Raw genomic sequence first — 18,055 nt, forward strand, 5'->3', positions numbered from 1 at the left:
TTGGTTATTTTTTATTTTATTGCCGCTGTAGATTAGTCTGAGACTGGTGATTTTTATTGGAGCGCTCACATATCTACAAAAATCTTTTATGTTCTGTATATCTGTCAGTCCCTCAAATTGGTTGTGATGGAGCCCTTTAACTCATATATTTATAATAATAATAACTTTAATATATCTATTCCTCTAATTCATTTATCTTTTTAATTTTCATCTTTTTTTCTTAAAAATATAATTATTAACAAAGTAACAGAAATTATGTAATCGTAATCATGGAAAAATAATACTAAAAGGAATACTTCGTAGTAATTGACTACTAGAAACAGAAATGGAAACGGAATTAAAGTGACGTTAAACTTTGTTTTTTAAATTTTGATTCATTAATTGAAGTAAATGTTAATGTACATGTGCCATGTGACACAGAAACGTTGTGTTTTGTACTAAGTTACTGATTACCAGTAGCAGGTGTGATATCCTTTTGTGATAAAGTTTGAGATGTAATCACTAGTGTGGACCTTGTTATGATATGTTCTGTCAATTACATATGAAAATTAAATGAATTTAAGCCTTGACTGTATCTCACCAACAATGAGTAACTTCCACTCTGAATCATGAATGCTCTCTTTGGATTTAACATTGATTGGATCCTTAAAAAGTACATGCCATCTTCCCCACTATATTTTTTACTTTTGCTGAGAGGTAACTTCCTTGGACTATAGTATTCAACAGAAAAGTATTTATCTAAATTTATATAAGAGGGTAACTAGCTCTAATTAAATGCACATGTTATTGTTGACATATATAGTAGAACTGACCCCACTAGTTTCAAGTTTAGCTTTCAGGCCATGTTTAACTTTTATTGAATAAGAATATAAAAACTAACCTGTTATTTTGACGCCTTCTTTGGTCTCAGCAGGAACTCCAATGCCAAATTCATTTTCTCCAGAGATTCGGAAATAGTAAACTCCACTTTCTTGAAGGCTGGTGACCTTGTATGTAAGTCGATGGCAGTTGTTTGTCACTGAGACCCATGATTTCTTGCTTGCTTCTCGTTTTTCAATGTGGTAATTCTTAACTGGTGCTCCGCCATCATTCTCAGGAACATCCCAAGATACGACAGCAGATTCCTTGGTTACATCTTTTACAATGATGTTTGAAGGTGGTCCGGGAGAATCCAAGACTTTCACAACTAATGTCAATGATGCAGTGTTGAGCACATTCTGTAGAGTAAGTGTATACTTACCAGAATCATTTCGTGTTGCCTTCTCAACCGTAAGTGATGTTTTGCTGTCTGTGGTATCAATAGTAGCTCTGGATCGAAGATCAGAGTCAGGCTTGCTCCACATTACATTGGGAATAGGTTTACCTCGGAAAGGCACTGTCATGGTAAATGATTCACCAGCTTTAACAATCAATGTCTTACGCATTTCATTATCAATATCAAATGAAGGCTCTTCTTCTCTTTCTTTTACTATTTGTGGCTCAGAGATTTCACTTGGATCACTCGCACCAACTTTGTTAATTGCCTTAACTCTGAATGTGTATTCTGCACCAGATGTCAATGCAGTTACAATGTATTCAGTACCCCTTACATTGGTTACAGCAGTGGACCATTCAGTTTCTTCAGATTTCTTGTACTCAACTGAGTAGCCGGTAACTGGGGAACCTCCATCAAACAGTGGCTTTGTCCATCCTATTGTTACAGTTGACTTTGTGGAGTCAACTATTTTAGGCTTTGATGGTGGAGATGGTAAGAAAACAGGATCCTCTGCTCGAACTAATGGTGAGCAGTCACTTGGAGCACTGAGGCCTGCAGCATTCTCTGCATATACACGGTATTCATATTCACATCCTTCACGTAAGCCAGTTGATTTTACTCTTAGGTCATAAACAGGTTTTTTGTTGACACGTATCCACCTCAGACTATTCTTCTCTCGTCTTTCAATAACATATCCTGATATTTCACTGCCACCATCATTCTCAGGTCTTGCCCAGCAAAGAGTCATAAAGTCTTTAGTGATACTAGTAATTTCTAATGATTTTGGTGCCTTTGGTACTGTAAATGGATCAAGAGCTTTGATGGCTTCACTTTCCAAAGGTTCACCAACTCCATATTTGTTGACACCAAGTACTCTGAATACATATTCATTACCTTTAAGAAGTTTAGTTACTTTGCAGGAAGTGGTTCTAAGTTCTGACTCACAAATTGTCCAAGCAATGCGACTTGTTTCTCGCTTTTCAACAATGTAGTGGTCAATTTCTGCTCCACCATTTTCTTGGGGAGGACCCCATGAGAGAGAGCATTTTTCAGCATTTACACCTGTGATTTGTAGTGGACCTGCTGGAGGACCTGGTCTATCCAGTACTTTACAGTTTACAGCTAAAGATCTTGTTCCTGCAACATTTTTAAGTGTCAAGACATATTGACCTGAGTCTCTTCTTATGCAGTCTTTTACCACAAGAACAGTGCTGGTGTCTGTTGAACTTATTTCTGTTCTTGCTCTTTCTTCAATTTCTGTACCATCTTTTGACCATGAAACTACTGGATGAGGACGCCCTGCAATATCTGCATTGATTTTAAGGATTTCTCCTGCCTTTACAACAACAACATCTCTAAATTTAACATCCATCATTATGCGTGGAGCCTCTACATCATCCTTGACTGTAATTGGTCCTGTTGATTCAGATGGCTCACTGAATAATCCCGCCGAGTTCTTTGCAATGACACGGAATTCATATCTCTGATCTTCGGTAAGAGCTGTTACATCAAAGAATGTATCTTGAATGTTGGTAAAGTTGCATTTCAGCCAACGTCCATCAGGCAGTTCTCTTCTTTCAATAACATATCCGGTAATTTTTGCTCCACCATCATATTCTGGTTTTTTCCAGAATAGTGAAACTGATGTTCTCGTGATGTTAGTAACTTCAGGCTGGCCTGGAGGATCACATGGATCTCTTGCAGCAACTGGTTCACAACACTTACTGCATTTTCCAATTCCAGCAATGTTTTCAGCATATATACGGTATTCATACATCAATCCTTCTTCAAGGCCTGTCACCTTCAATTGTGTATCAGCTATCAGGGTCTTGTTTACTTTGCTCCAGAGAATGCTGCTTCTTTCTTTACGCTCAAGATGATATCCAATTACACTGCTTCCACCATCATTTACTGGAGGTTGCCAATTTATCATCATGAAAGCTTTTGTTGCATGGACTACATGAGGTGTTCCAGGTGGACCTGGAGGTTTAAATGGATATTGTGCTATAACAGCTGTGCTATCAGTGTAATAGCTTCTGCCATAGCGGTTCTCTGCACAAACACGGAACTGATATTCTGATCCAGTTGTAAGACGTGCAACCTTAATAGATGTTCTTGCAACTGTTGCAGATACTAATTCCCATACTACAGTTGTTGTGTCTCTCTTTTCAACTATGTAATTATTAATGTGGCAGCCACCATCATATTCAGGGGCCCTCCAAGAAAATGAAATACTGTCAGCACTGACATCATCGATTTGTATAGAACCTGGGGCTCCAGGTTTATCTAGCACTACAATACCTATAGAAACTGTAGCCGATCCTGCACTATTTGTAGCAGTTACTTCATAGTTTCCAACATCTTCCTTTGAGGCCTCTTTGATGGAAAGCAGTGCAGAAGTCTTTGAAAATTGAGCATTGACTCTGGTTGTTTGTTTTAAAGGCTGTCCATCTTTTTGCCATTTTAAAGTGGGAACTGGTCTTCCTCTGATTGGGATATCTACCTTAAGGTCTTCACCAGCTTTCACACTGAAAGTGTTAAATAAAAGTTCGATCACGGGTAGGATTTCTATATCTTTGGCAACCACAGGGACACCAAGCTGGCGTGGATCACTCTTTCCTTTATCATTTACAGCTATAACTCTGAAAGTATATTCTTCTCCCATAGTTAAACCTGAGATGGTTGCTTCTAGGGTCTTCACCTGGGTACAAGTGCTCCATTTTTCGCTTCCCTTAGTTTGCATTTCTACAATATAGCTTGTAATTTTGCTACCTCCATCACTTTCTGGTTTCTCCCATGAGATTGTAGCACTGTTGCGGGTTACATCAACAAGTGTTACTCTTCCAGGTGGAAGAGGGGCTTCAGACACTTTGATTGCATCAGGTGTGCTTGCAGGCAATCCAACACCATGCTCATTAGCAGCCAAAACACGGAAATAATAGATGCCTCCTTCTTGTAGCTGTTCAATCTTAAATGTGTTTTTAGTGCAGTTACTTGTCACTGTGGCATACGCTTTTCTTGTTGATTCTCGTTTCTCAACAATGTAGTTTGTAATCTTTGCTCCTCCATCAATATGGGGTGGCTCCCAAGACAATGTGACTGAATCTTTCTTAATTTCTCTAATTGTCAAGTTTACAGGGGCACTTGGTGAATCAAGTACTCTAACATTAACAAAAGCTGATTTTGAGCCACTGTTGTTTTCTAATGTTAGATTGTATTTTCCACTATCAAATCTGTTAACATTGTCAATGACCAACATTGTATATGAGCTTGTAACTTCAATTTGGGACCTGTCACTTAAAGTGCCTTCTGCTTTCTCCCATTTGACTTCAGGTTCTGGTCTTCCTTTAATTGTGACAAACAAGCGCAGAGTTCCACCAGCTCTGACAGAAACAGTCTTTCTCAGATCAGCATCAAGTTCAATTTCAGGAGGCTCCAACTTTTCTGCAGCAATAACTGTACCTGGAATATCAACAGGCTCTCCAATTCCTTGAGAGTTAAGGGCACAGATACGGAAATTGTATTCTGCATTTTCTTTAAGTTTTGTTACAGTAAATTGTTTGCCTTGCAGACCTGTTGGTGGTGTGCAAGTAGTCCATTCATCAGCAGCTGCTTCTTTGAATTCTACAATGTATCCTTGAATTGGTGCACCTCCATCATAGACAGGTTTGCTCCAAGCAAGTGATACAGATGATCGAGATGTGTCAGTTACTTTTGGATTGCTTGGTGGTCCTGGTGGATAAATAGCATCACATGCCCGGTAGAAGATTGATGGCTCGCTTGATTCTCCTACACCTGCAGCATTTTCTGCTGAGACTTTGAATTCATAGAAGTGACCTTCTGTCAGGCCTGTTACTCTGAAACGTAAATCAGTAACCCGTTTCTTGTTGCACTTTGTCCATCTGATACCTTCTTTATCCCGTTTTTCAAGAATGTACCCTTCTATTTCTGCACCACCATTGTCTTGAGGACGTCCCCAGGTTACGACCATAGAATCTTTTGTTATTGTTGTAACTTCTGGTGTTGAAGGTGCACATGGAGGCTTAAATGGATTACGAGCAAGCACTGGTTCAGATTCAAGAGATTCTCCAATGCCATATTTGTTCACAGCCATTACACGGAAAATGTATTCATTGCCTGTAAGAAGTTTGGTGACCTTGTGGCTGAGAGCTTGTACATCTGAGGCAACTTGAGTCCAAGAAAGTCTGCTTGTTTCCCTCTTTTCAATGATGTAATGGGATATATTTGCACCACCATCCTGTGCAGGTGGGCTCCATGCCAAGTAACATTTTTCTGCTGTTACACCTGTGACCTTTAATGGACCTTCTGGAGGACCTGGTCGATCAAGTACTTTAACAGTTATAGGGATAGCCTTTGTTCCACCTACATTGCTGAGGTTCAGTACATAATGTCCACCATCTACCCTAATACAGTCTTTAACAATGAGGGTTGTCCTTTGAATAGTGGACTTTATTTCCATTCTCGCTGTTGCTGCTTCAAATTCTTTTCCATCTTTTGACCAGGTGATGTCAGGAATTGGCTTGCCGTGGATATCAGCTTCAAGTACAAATGTGTCTCCTGCATTTACAACAATCACATCTTTATATTTTGGATCAAGTGATGCTCTTGGTGCATCTATTTCATCTCTAGCTGTTATAGGACCAGTGCTTTCTGAAGGTTCACTGAAGTTACCAGCTGCATTTCTTGCAATCACTCTAAACTCGTATCTATCATCTTCTGTTAGTCCTGTGACAGTAAACTCAGTATCAAGGACATTTGTAAAGCTGGCTTTCATCCAACGGCCTTCAGGCAATTCTTTCTTTTCTACAACATAGCCTGTTATCTTACTGCCACCATCATACTCTGGTTTTTTCCACTGAAGAGTAATATAATTTCTTGTAATGACTATAGCTTCAGGTCGACCTGGTGGGTCACATGGATCACGAGCAATGTATCCCTCAGATACCTTGCTTGGTTTGCCAATGCCAACAATATTTTCAGCAGATACCCTGAATTCATATTCTAGGCCTTCTTCAAGACCATTTGTTTTTAATTTGGTGTCTTGAAGAAGAGTTTTGTTTAGTTTTGCCCAAAGAATACTGTTTTTCTCCTTCCGCTCCAAATGATAGCCAAGAACTATGCTTCCTCCATCATTGACTGGTTCATGCCATTGCACTATCATGTGATCCTTTGAAATGGATGTGACGAATGGTGTTCCAGGAGGTCCTGGTTCTTTATAAGGATACTGCACAATAACTGCAGCCGAATCTAAGGGAGGACTTTTTCCATACCTGTTTTCTGCATATATTCTGAATTGATATTCTGAGCCAGTTGTAAGTTTTGATACTTTAATGGTGGTTCTTGCAACTGTTGCTGAGACTAGTTGCCATGTGGTGGTGGTTGTATCTCGTTTCTCTACTATGTAATTATTAATTTGGCAGCCACCTGTGTATTCAGGAGTGCCCCATGAAAACACCACAAAGTTAGCACTTATTTCATCAAAGCGCACAGGTCCTTTTGGTGGACCAGGTTTGTCCAGAATAATTACACTTATATTTTCAGTTGCTGTACCAGCACTGTTTGTTGCAGTTATTGTATATTTCCCATAATCATCCTTGGTGCTCTCCTTTATATGCAAGATTGTTGATGCTGGTGTGTCCTCTACATTAACTCTAGTTGTTTGTTTCAATGTCTGATCATCTTTGGACCAAGTGATAGCTGGCTTAGGCCTACCGAAAACTGGTATTTCAATCTTAAGATCATCCCCAGCTTGTACATTGTAGGAATTAAACATAAGTTTGAAACTTGGTTCAATGGTTAAATCCTTAGCTATTACTGGAACACCAAGAATTCTTGGATCACTCTTTCCCTTTTCATTATAAGCAAGAACACGGAAGGAGTATTCTTGTCCAGGACTTAATCCAGAAACAACAGCATTGCATGTTTTGGTTTCAGTACAAGTGCTCCATTTCTCTACACCTTTTGGTTGCATCTCAACTAAGTACCCTATAATTCTGCTACCACCATCATGTTCCGGTTTTTCCCATGTAAGAGATACACTTCTTTGAGTAACATCAGTCAAAGTGATTTTCCCGGGTGGCAATGGTGCTTCAGAAGCTTTTACTGCATCTGTTGTCTCCACAGGGGAACCAACACCAAACTCATTTTCAGCCATAACCCTGAAATAATACACAGCTCCTTCTATAAGGTTTTCAACCTTGTAGGTTGTTTTGCTGCACTTGGCTGTCACATTAGCATATGCTTTCCTGGTGGATTCTCGTTTATCAATAACATAGTTCTTTATCTTTGCACCACCATCAATAAGTGGAGGTTCCCAAGTAAGTGTTACTGAGTCTTTCTTGATATCTTTTATAAGGAGATTTATTGGTGGACCTGGTGTGTCAAGAACTTTAACTGTTACAAATGCAGATTTAGAGCCACTGCTATTTTCAAGCTTAAGTACATATTTTCCAGCATCATTTCTATCACAGTTATCAATTGAAAGCTGGGTGTAGTTCAGGCCTCTTTCAATTTGGGACTTCTCAGTAAGCTCTCCTTCTTCTTTTGACCAGGCAATCTCTGGTGTAGGTCTTGCTTTAAATGGAATATAAATTCTTACATTTGCACCAGCTCTGACCAGGATTCCTTTTCTTAATTCTGAATCAAGGTCTATCTCAGGAGCTTCAAGCTTATCTTCTGGTTTTACAGTTCCTGGGACAGCAGCAGCTTCACCCACACCTGACTTGTTTATAGCACAGATGCGGATCTGATATTGTTGATGTTCAATGAGCTTTTTTATTTCAAATTTGGTAACTTGTAATCCTGTCTGTGGAGTACATATTGTCCATTCTTCTTCATCTTCCTTGCAGGTCTCTACAATATAACCTTGTATTTCACTTCCGCCATCGTAAATTGGTTTGCCCCAAACAACAGTAATAGAATTTTTAGATGTGTCTACTGCATGTGGGTTAGTAGGTGGTCCAGGTTTGAAAATGGGATCACTTGCTTTATAGTAGGTTGTAGCTTGGCTTGCTTCACCAGTTCCAGCAGCATTTTCAGCAGAGACTCTGAATTCATACTCATGGTCTTCTGTCAAACCTACAACTCTAAATCTTAAATCTGTAATTCTGCGTTTGTTGCATTTTGTCCATCTAATTCCAGCTCTGTCACGTTTTTCCACTATGTAGTTAATAATTTCACTACCACCATCACTATCTGGTCGATTCCAACAAACAGTCATGGAGTCTTTTGCAATGTTTGTTACTTCCAGTGCTTTAGGAGGTCCAGGAGGTACATATGGATTTTTCATTAATACTGGTGCAGACTCTAATGGCTCACCAACTCCATATTTATTGACAGCCATAATTCGGAAAATGTATTCATTGCCTTCTAGAAGTTTTGTCACTTTATGTGAGGTAGTTACAACTTCAGATGCAACAACAGTCCAAGCAAGGCGACTTGTTTCTCGTTTTTCAATAACATAGTGAGAAATATCACTGCCACCATCATGTTGTGGTGGACCCCATGCCAGTGAACATTTTTCAGCTGTAACACCAGTAACTTGAATTGGGCCTTCTGGGGGTCCTGGTCTGTCAAGTACTTTCACATGAATAGGAATGGACTTGGTTCCTGCAACATTGGAGGCTTGAAGGATGTATTGGCCACCATCAATTCTAATTGCATCTTTCACTACAAGTACAGCTTTAAAGTCAGTGTTTTTAATCTCATACCTGGCTGTCTCCTCAAGCTCTTTATCTCCTTTGAACCACTGAATGTTGGGAAGTGGTTTTCCATGTACATCACCATCAATTCTAAAGGTGTCACCGGCATTGACAACAATTGTATCTTTATATTTTGGATCCATTGATATTCTTGGAGGTTCTACCTCATCCTTGGCGGTTATTGGTCCTGTACTATCAGATGGTCTGCTGAAGGTTCCAGCTGCATTCCTTGCAATTACTCTGAAATCATATCTATCGTCTTCAGTAAGTCCAGTTACTGTGAACTGTGTTTCAATTATATTAGTAAAGCTGGCTTTCATCCAGCGTCCTTCAGGGAGATCACGCTTTTCAACAATATAACCAGTTATCATGCTGCCTCCATCATATTCAGGTTTTTTCCAGCTAAGGGTGATTGCATTTCTTGTTACAATTATTGGTTCAGGGCAACCTGGTGGGTCACATGGGTCTCTTGCACAAAAGCACTCTGAAACCTTGCTTGGTTTGCCAACGCCAACAATATTTTCTGCATACACTTTAAATTCATATTCAATACCTTCTTCCAGATTTGAGCACTTAAAGTATGTATCTTGAATTACGGTTTTATTGACCTTTGTCCACATTATACTGTTTCTCTCCTTGCGTTCAAGGTGATATCCAAGAACTCTGCTTCCTCCATCGTTAACAGGCTCATGCCACTGCACCAGAATGCTATCTTTTGTAATTGATGCAGCTGACGGTGTTCCAGGAGGACCAGGTTCCTTGTATGGATATTGAGCTATTACAGCTTCAGATTCCAATCCAAAGCTTCTTCCATATCTGTTTTCAGCAAATATCTTGAACTGGTACTCTGAGCCAGTTTTAAGTTTCGATACCTTTAAAGTGGTTCTTGCAACTGTTGCTGAAACAGTTTCCCATAGTGTAGTTGTTGTGTCTCTCTTTTCAACAATATAATTTGTGATTTGACAACCTCCAGTGTATGATGGTGGATTCCAAGATAATGTAATACTTTCAGCACTAACTTCATCAAATTTTACAGGGCCGCTTGGTGGATCTGGTTTATCCAGTGTTATAATTGCAATAGTTGCTTCTTTCTGCCCAATTATATTACTCACAGTAATGGCATACATTCCTGAATCATCCTTGCATGTTTCTTTTATATTCAATACAGTAAGATTAGCTGTATCTGTAATATTAACTCTAGTGGTCTGCTTGAGAGCCTGGCCATCTTTGGTCCAAGAAATAGTGGGCTTTGGTCTTCCAGAAATGGGTACTTCGACTTTCAGATCTTGTCCAACTTGAATGCTGTAACTACTAAATGCAGGTCTTACATCTGGTTCTATTACCAGGTCTTTCGCAACTACAGGAACTGCAAGAGACCTTGGGTCACTCTTTCCTTTTTCATTTACTGCTATGACCCTGAAGAGGTATTCACCTCCTTGAGTTAAGTTTGATACCAGAGCCTCCAATGTTTTCACTCTAGCACAGTCAGACCACTTCTCACTTCCTTTGGCTTGCATTTCTACAATGTATTGGATAATTTTGCTGCCACCATCATGCTCAGGTTTCTCCCATGAGAGTGATACGCTATTCCTAGTGACATCAACCACTGTTATTTTTCCTGGAGGCTGTGGAACTTCAGACACCTTCACAGGTTCAGGAATTTCTGCAGGGACACCAATTCCATATTCGTTCTCAGCAGTGACTCTGAAGTAGTAGCTGCAACTCTCTTGGAGCTGATCTATTTTCCATGAAGTTTTGTGGCAGTTTGTTGCTACAGCGGCATAGGCTTTTCGGGTTGTCTCACGTTTTTCAATAATATAGTTCTTAATTTTTGCTCCTCCATCTAATATGGGTGGCTCCCATGTCAGTGAAACAGAATCTTTAGTTATTTCCTTTATCTTAAGATTTTCAGGTGCACTTGGTGTATCCAAAACTCTTACACTGATAAAGGCAGACTTTGTACCACTGCTGTTTTCTATTGTTATGGTATATTTTCCAGAATCAAATCGGTTAACATTGTCCAAAACAAGTGAAGTAAAACTGCTAGTAATATCAATCTGAGCTGCATCTCTGATTTCACCATCAACTTTTCCCCACTTCACTTCTGGTGCTGGCCTTCCTCTGAATGGAATAAACAGCCTCAATGAGCCCCCAGCTCTTACATTTACAATCTTCCTGAGTTCTGGATCCAGATCAAGATCTGGGGCTTCCAGTTTCTCTTCCACAATGATTGATGCCGGGACATCTGCATGCTCTCCAACTCCTGCCTTGTTAACAGCACATATACGGAATTTATACTCATGTTTTTCTACCAGCTTGTCAACTTCAAGTCTTGTCTCTTTGATGCCACTTGCAGGAGTACACATGGACCACTCATCAGTGCTTACATCACATTTTTCAACAATGTATCCTTGGATTTCACAGCCCCCATCATAGATTGGCTTGCCCCATGAAAGTATCACTGAAGATCTTGTAACATCAACTGCTCTAGGGTTGTTTGGAGGACCAGGTTTATATATAGGATCAGAGGCCTTGTAATAAATAGAAGATGGGCTTGGCTCACTTAAACCAGCAGCATTTTCAGCAAATACTCTGAATTCATAAAGATGGGATTCTACTAGGCCAGTTACTCTGAAGCGCAATTCACTAACCAATCGCTTGTTGCATCTTACCCAGCGTATGCCTTCTTTGTCACGCTTTTCAATGACATAGCCGGTTATTTCACTGCCGCCATCAAATACTGGCCTTTCCCATACAACAATCATAGAATCTTTGGTGACAGTTGTAACCTCTGGTGCCTTTGGTGCTTGGGGGACAACAAATGGATTCTTTGCTACAACAGCATCTGATTCAAGGGGCTCTCCAACACCATATTTATTCACAGCCATTACACGGAATATATATTCATTTCCTTCCAGAAGTTTGGTAACTTTACAGCCAAGAGTCTGTACGTTGCTGTCAACTACAGTCCATACTAAGCGACTTGTTTCTCTTCTTTCAACAATGTAGTGTGAGATATCACTGCCACCATCTTGCTTTGGAGGTTTCCATGCTAAAGAACATTTTTCAGCAGTAACACCAGTGATAGTAATTGGTGCTTCAGGAGGTCCAGGTCTGTCAAGGACTTTAATAGTAATAGGAACAGATTTCTCTCCAGCAACATTCTTCAGCAGCAGAATATATTGACCACTATCTACTCGAATGGCTTCTTTTACACTTAGAGATGTGAAGAAATCAGTACTCTTGATCTCAAGTCGAGCTGTATTTGCTAGTTCTTCACCAGCTTTCAACCACTGAATTGAAGGAATAGGTTTGCCATAAACATCTGCATCAATCTTAAATGTATCACCAGCATTTACTGTTATGATGTCTTTGTATTTTGGATCCATGCTTACACGAGGAGGTTCAACCTCATCTCTTGCAGTGATTGGTCCTGTACTTTCAGAGGGTTCACTGAAAATTCCTGCAGCATTTCGTGCAATGACACGGAATTCATATCTTTGATCTTCAGCAAGTCCAGTAACTGCAAATTCCCTTTCAATTACATTTGTAAAGCTGGCTTTCATCCAGCGCCCTTCAGGCAACTCTTTCTTTTCAACAATATAGCCAGTGATCTTGCTACCACCATCATATTCAGGCTTTGTCCAGTGAAGGGTCACTGAATTTCGTGTGACAATGACAGGCTCTGGTCGGCCAGGAGGATCACATGGATCTCGTGCTACATAACATTCAGATACTTTACTTGGCTTGCCAATACCTACAATGTTCTCTGCATATACTCTAAATTCATATTCAATGCCCTCTTCAATATTGGTTGTTTTAATTCTTGTGTCTTGAAGGATTGTTTTGTTCATTTTTGCCCAAAGAATGCTGTTTCTTTCTTTGCTTTCTACATGGTACCCAAGGATTCTACTACCACCATCATTTACAGGCTCATTCCATTGTACAACCATGCTATCTTTAGTTACTGCAGATACAAATGGTGTTCCTGGTGGACCAGGAAGCTTGTATGGGAACTGGGCAACTACTGCTTCTGATAGCAGATATCCACTCTTTCCATATCTGTTCTCAGCAGCAATCCTGAATTGATATTCACCCCCTGTTTTAAGTCTTGAGGCCTTGATTGTTGTTCTTGCTACTGTAGCAGACACAATTTGCCACACTGTTGTTGAAGTGTCACGTTTTTCTACTATGTAGTTGTTGATAGAGCTTCCGCCATCATATTTGGGAGGTTCCCATGAAAAGCTGATGCTATCAGCTGTTACTTCCTCAATTTTAACTGGCCCTGTTGGAGGTTCTGGTTTGTCCAGAACAACAATGTTAAGATGTTCAGTGGCTTCCCCTGCAATATTGGCAAGCTTTATTGTATATTGACCAACATCTTCTTTAGAAGCTTCTTTAACTGTAAGCAAAGAGTTCTTTTCTGTATTCTCTGCATTAACTCTGGTTGTTTGTTTTAGAGGTAGATTGTCTTTATGCCATGTTACAGATGGCTTAGGGCGTGCAATGAATGGAACATCAACTTTCAGGTCTTCTCCAGCTAATACACTGAATGTATTAAATAGAAGATTGAATGTGGGAGCAATCACAAGATCTTTCGCAACCACTGGAACCCCCAATTGTCGAGGATCACTGATTCCTTTTTCATTTTGGGCTGATACACGGAACATGTATTCTTCCCCTTGAGTTAATCCAGTTATTTTGGCATCAGTAGTTTTGACTGTAGCACATGTGGTCCACTTTTCACTACCTTTGCTCTGCATCTCTACTATGTAACCCAAAATTCTGCTTCCTCCATCATGTTCTGGTTTTTCCCAACTCAATGAAACACTATTCCTGGTTACGTCATCCAAAGTAATTTTGCCTGGTGGAAGAGGTCTTTCTGATACTTTCACAGATTCAGAGGTTTCCACAGGTAACCCAATTCCATATTCATTTTCTGCAAGGACTCTAAAATAGTAATTGCAGCCTTCCTGTAACTGTTCTACTTTCCAACTGGTCTTGTGACAGTTGGCAGCTACTGTTGAATAAGCTTTCCTAGTTGATTCACGTTTTTCAACAATATAATTTTTTATTTTGGACCCACCATCTATAAGAGGTGGATCCCATGTTAATGTCACTGATTCTTTTGTTATTTCTTTTATTTTAAGATCTTGAGGTGCGCCAGGTGTATCGAGTACTCTGACATTCACAAATGCAGTTTTGCTTCCTGAACTGTTTTCTACTGTAAGCATATACTTCCCACTATCAAACCTGTTCACATTTTCAATTATTAGCAAAGTGTAAGAACTTGTTGATTCAATGCTTGCTCTTTCTATGTGTTCACCATTTTCTCTTGTCCACTTGACTTCTGGTGCTGGGCGACCTTTAATTGGAACAAATATTCTTAATGTGCAGCAAGCTCTTATACAAATAACTTTACGTAGTTCTGCATCTAACTCAATTTCTGGTGGCAACATTCTTTCTTCAGCCTTTGGTGCTCCAGGGACAAGGGCAGGCTCTCCAACCCCCTCAGCATTTAGAGCGTAGATTTGAATTTTATATTCCTGGTTTTCTTTCAGGCCTGTAATTGTATAAGATGTTGCTTTGAGCCCAGCTGGTGGTGTTACAACTTTCCATTCATCTTCTTCTGGTAATGATATATCCACCATGTAGCCTGTTATTTCTGAACCACCATCATACACTGGCTTATTCCAAGCAACTGTAATTGAAGATTTGCTAGTATCAAGAACTCTTGGATTTCCTGGAGGGCCAGGTTTAAAAACTGTGTCACATGCTTTGTAAAATGGACTGCATTGACTTGGTTTACTTATTCCTGCAACATTTTCCGCCATTACTCTGTATTCATATTCATGACCTTCAGTTAGCCCAGAAACCTTATATCTCAAATCAGTAAGGATTCTCTTGTTGCACTTTAGCCAACGGAGCCCTGATTTGTCACGTCGTTCTACAATATAGTTAGTTATTGGGCTTCCACCATCAGATTCAGGATGTCCCCAGCAAACTATCATGGTGTCTTTTGTAACAGTAGTTACTTCAGGGGTCTTAGGTGGATCAGGTGCTACATAAGGATTTACTGCAAGAGTAGGTTCAGATTCCAGAACTTCTCCAACTCCATATTTGTTGACAGCCATGACACGGAAAATGTACTCATTTCCTTTAAGTAGTTTGGTAACCTTGAATTTTGTGACTTGGACATCCGTTGCTACACTTGTCCAGGCCAATCTGCTGGTTTCACGTTTTTCAACAATATAGTGATCTATCTTTGCTCCTCCATCATCTAGTGGAGGTAGCCATGATATTACACATTTTTCAGATGTAACATCAGCTACAGACAATGGACCTTCACATGGGCCTGGTCTATCAAGAACTTTAACATTAAATACGTGTTTTGCAAATCCACCAGGATTAGAGGCCATTAAAGTGTATGCACCACCATCTTTCCTGGCTGAATCTTTGTTAACTAGTGCAGTGGAGAAATCTGCTATCTTAATTTCTAATTTTGCTGTATCTTCTAAGTCCTTTCCTTCCTTTGTCCATGACAATGTAGGAGGTGGACGGCCAGAAACATCGGCATCCAATCTGAAAGTCTCTCCTGCCTTCAGTATTATAACATCTTTGAACTTTGCATCAACCATTATTCGTGGCTCTTCAATGTCGTCTCTGCATGTTATTACATCTGATGGTTCTGATGGCAGACTGACAGCACCAGCAGCATTTCTTGCTGTAATTCTAAATTCATATTCTGCATTTTCTGTTAATCCACTAACTGTAAATTCAGTCTCCAGAATGTTACTAAAATTAGCCTTCAGCCAGCGTCCATTAGGAAGATCTCTCTTTTCAACAGTGTAGCCAGTTATCTTAAATCCTCCATTGTATTCTGGTTTGGTCCATTGGAGAGTGACTGAATGCCTATTTATATTTATAGCAACTGGTTTTCCTGGTGCATCAATTGGATCCAGTGCAAGGGTAGGCTCAGATGACTTACTTGGCTTGCTCTTACCGGCCATATTTTCTGCTACAATACGGAATTCATATCCAATTCCATCAGTTAATCCTGAAGATTTATATATGTTTCCTACTATGAGAGCCTTGCTTACTGTCTGCCACATGATACTATTTCGCTCTTTTCTTTCAATATGATATCCTAGAATTGGACTTCCACCATCGGTAATAGGTTCATTCCAGCTAATGGTCATTGAATCCTTTGTAACTGCAATGACTTGAGGTGTACCTGGAGGCCCTGGAACCTTAAATGGATAAGCAGCAACTACAGAGTCTGAATTCAAAGGTGGACTGGTTCCATATCTGTTCTGAGCTTTAACACGGAATTGATACTCTAATCCTGTGGTCAAACGAGTTGCTTTAAAGGTTGTGCGTATCACGGTAGATGCTAATTCTGTCCATGTTGTGCTGTTGGTTTCACGTTGTTCCACAATGTAATTGCTTATTGGAACTCCACCATCATTTTCTGGTGGATCCCAGGAAAGAGTTACAAAATCAGATGAGATTTCATCAAACTTGATTGGTCCAGTAGGAGGTCCAGGAACATCATGCACTTGCACAGATATAATGTCACTAATTTCACCAACAATATTCTTTGCTGACACATTATATTTTCCAGAATCACTCCTTACACATTCATTGATGTTTAGAATTGTTGCATTCGCTGTACGTTCCACATTCAGCCTCTGGGTTTCTCTAAGAAGCTGATCTTCCTTCTTCCATGTTACAGTTGGTTTCGGTCTTCCAAGTACAGGAATTTCCACTTTAATATTATCACCAGCTTTAGCAATGACTGATTTGTGATAGAGTCCTCGCAAGTCAAATTCAGGAAGCATTTGCTGTTCCTTAACAACAACAGGTCTGCTTTCTCTTGGATCACTTCTTCCAGCACTGTTAACAGCCATAACTTGGAACACATATTCTTCATTTTCATTGAGATTTTTGACAATGTAGTCTAATGTTTTTACAGTTGCAATGTGTGTCCATTGAGTAGAACCTTTCTTCTGTGCTTCAATAACATAGCCAGTAATTTTGCTACCACCATCATGTTCTGGTTTTGGCCAAGCAAGACTGACAGTGGTCCTAGTAATATCCATGATATTTAAGCTTTCTGGAGGAGATGGTGCTTCTGAGGCTCTTATTGGTTCAGCAGTTTCCACAGGTTCACCAATTCCAAATTCATTTTCAGCCAGTACTCTGAAGTAATATTCACATCCTTCTGCCAAGTTTGGAATCCTTAGAGAGCACTTCTGGCAGTTAGTTGTGATTGTTGAATAAGCTTTGCGGGTGGACTCACGTTTTTCAACAATGTAGTTTGTAATTCGAGATCCACCATCAATGAGTGGCATATCCCACTGCAATGTAATGCTGTCTTTTGTAACATCCCTTGCTTTAAGGTTTGATGGAGGGCCTGGTGAATCTAAAACTCTTACATTTACAAATCCAGATTTCTTTCCAGCAGCATTTTCAAGTGTCATTGTAAATTTTCCAGCATCATATCGGTTGCACTCAGTAATGATTAGAAGAGAATATGATTCTGTATTCTCAATGTTGGCTCGTATTTTAAGTGGAATGTCGCCTTTCATCCAGGTGACCTCTGGTGCAGGACGTCCTTTAATAGGTACAAATATACGGATGCTTAATCCAGCTCTAACAACAAGTGTCCTCCGTAGCTCAGCATCTAGTTCAAAGTCTGGAGTTTCTTCACGATCTTTGATTTCTACATCATTAATTTGTGCTGGTTCTCCAGTGCCTGCAGCATTTATTGCACGAATTCTGAATTTGTATTTTCCTCCAGATTGGAGATTGGCAACAACAAACTCAGTGATTCGTAAAGCCGATCCAGTGGTGTCTTTAATCCATTCTTCCTCTGCCTCTTTTTGATGTTCTACAATATAGCCAGTGATTTCAAGTCCACCATCATAGTGAGGCTTGCCCCAGTTTAATGTTGCAGTTGATTTTGTCGTATCAGTAATTCTTGGATTAGAAGGTGGTCCAGGTGGGTCTATAATGAAAAGATAAAGAACACATAGTTAAAAGACAACCCACAATATAATAAACAATCTTGCAACAT

The 18,055-nt window shown here is 39.8% G+C and overlaps 1 protein-coding gene across 1 annotated transcript in view; it reads right to left on the reverse strand.

Moving 5' to 3' along the window:
- TTN (titin) overlaps positions 1–18,055 on the reverse strand; it is a 244,075-nt gene that overhangs the window by 31,554 nt on the left and 194,466 nt on the right. The window contains exon 291 of the mRNA XM_063429784.1: positions 881–17,986. Within this exon, the coding sequence (XP_063285854.1) occupies positions 881–17,986 (17,106 nt within the window). The remainder of the gene's footprint in view (positions 1–880; positions 17,987–18,055) is intronic.

The sequence above is a fragment of the Pelobates fuscus genome, chromosome 8, assembly GCF_036172605.1.
Source record: "Pelobates fuscus isolate aPelFus1 chromosome 8, aPelFus1.pri, whole genome shotgun sequence".
NCBI classification, from domain to species: Eukaryota; Metazoa; Chordata; class Amphibia; order Anura; family Pelobatidae; genus Pelobates; species Pelobates fuscus.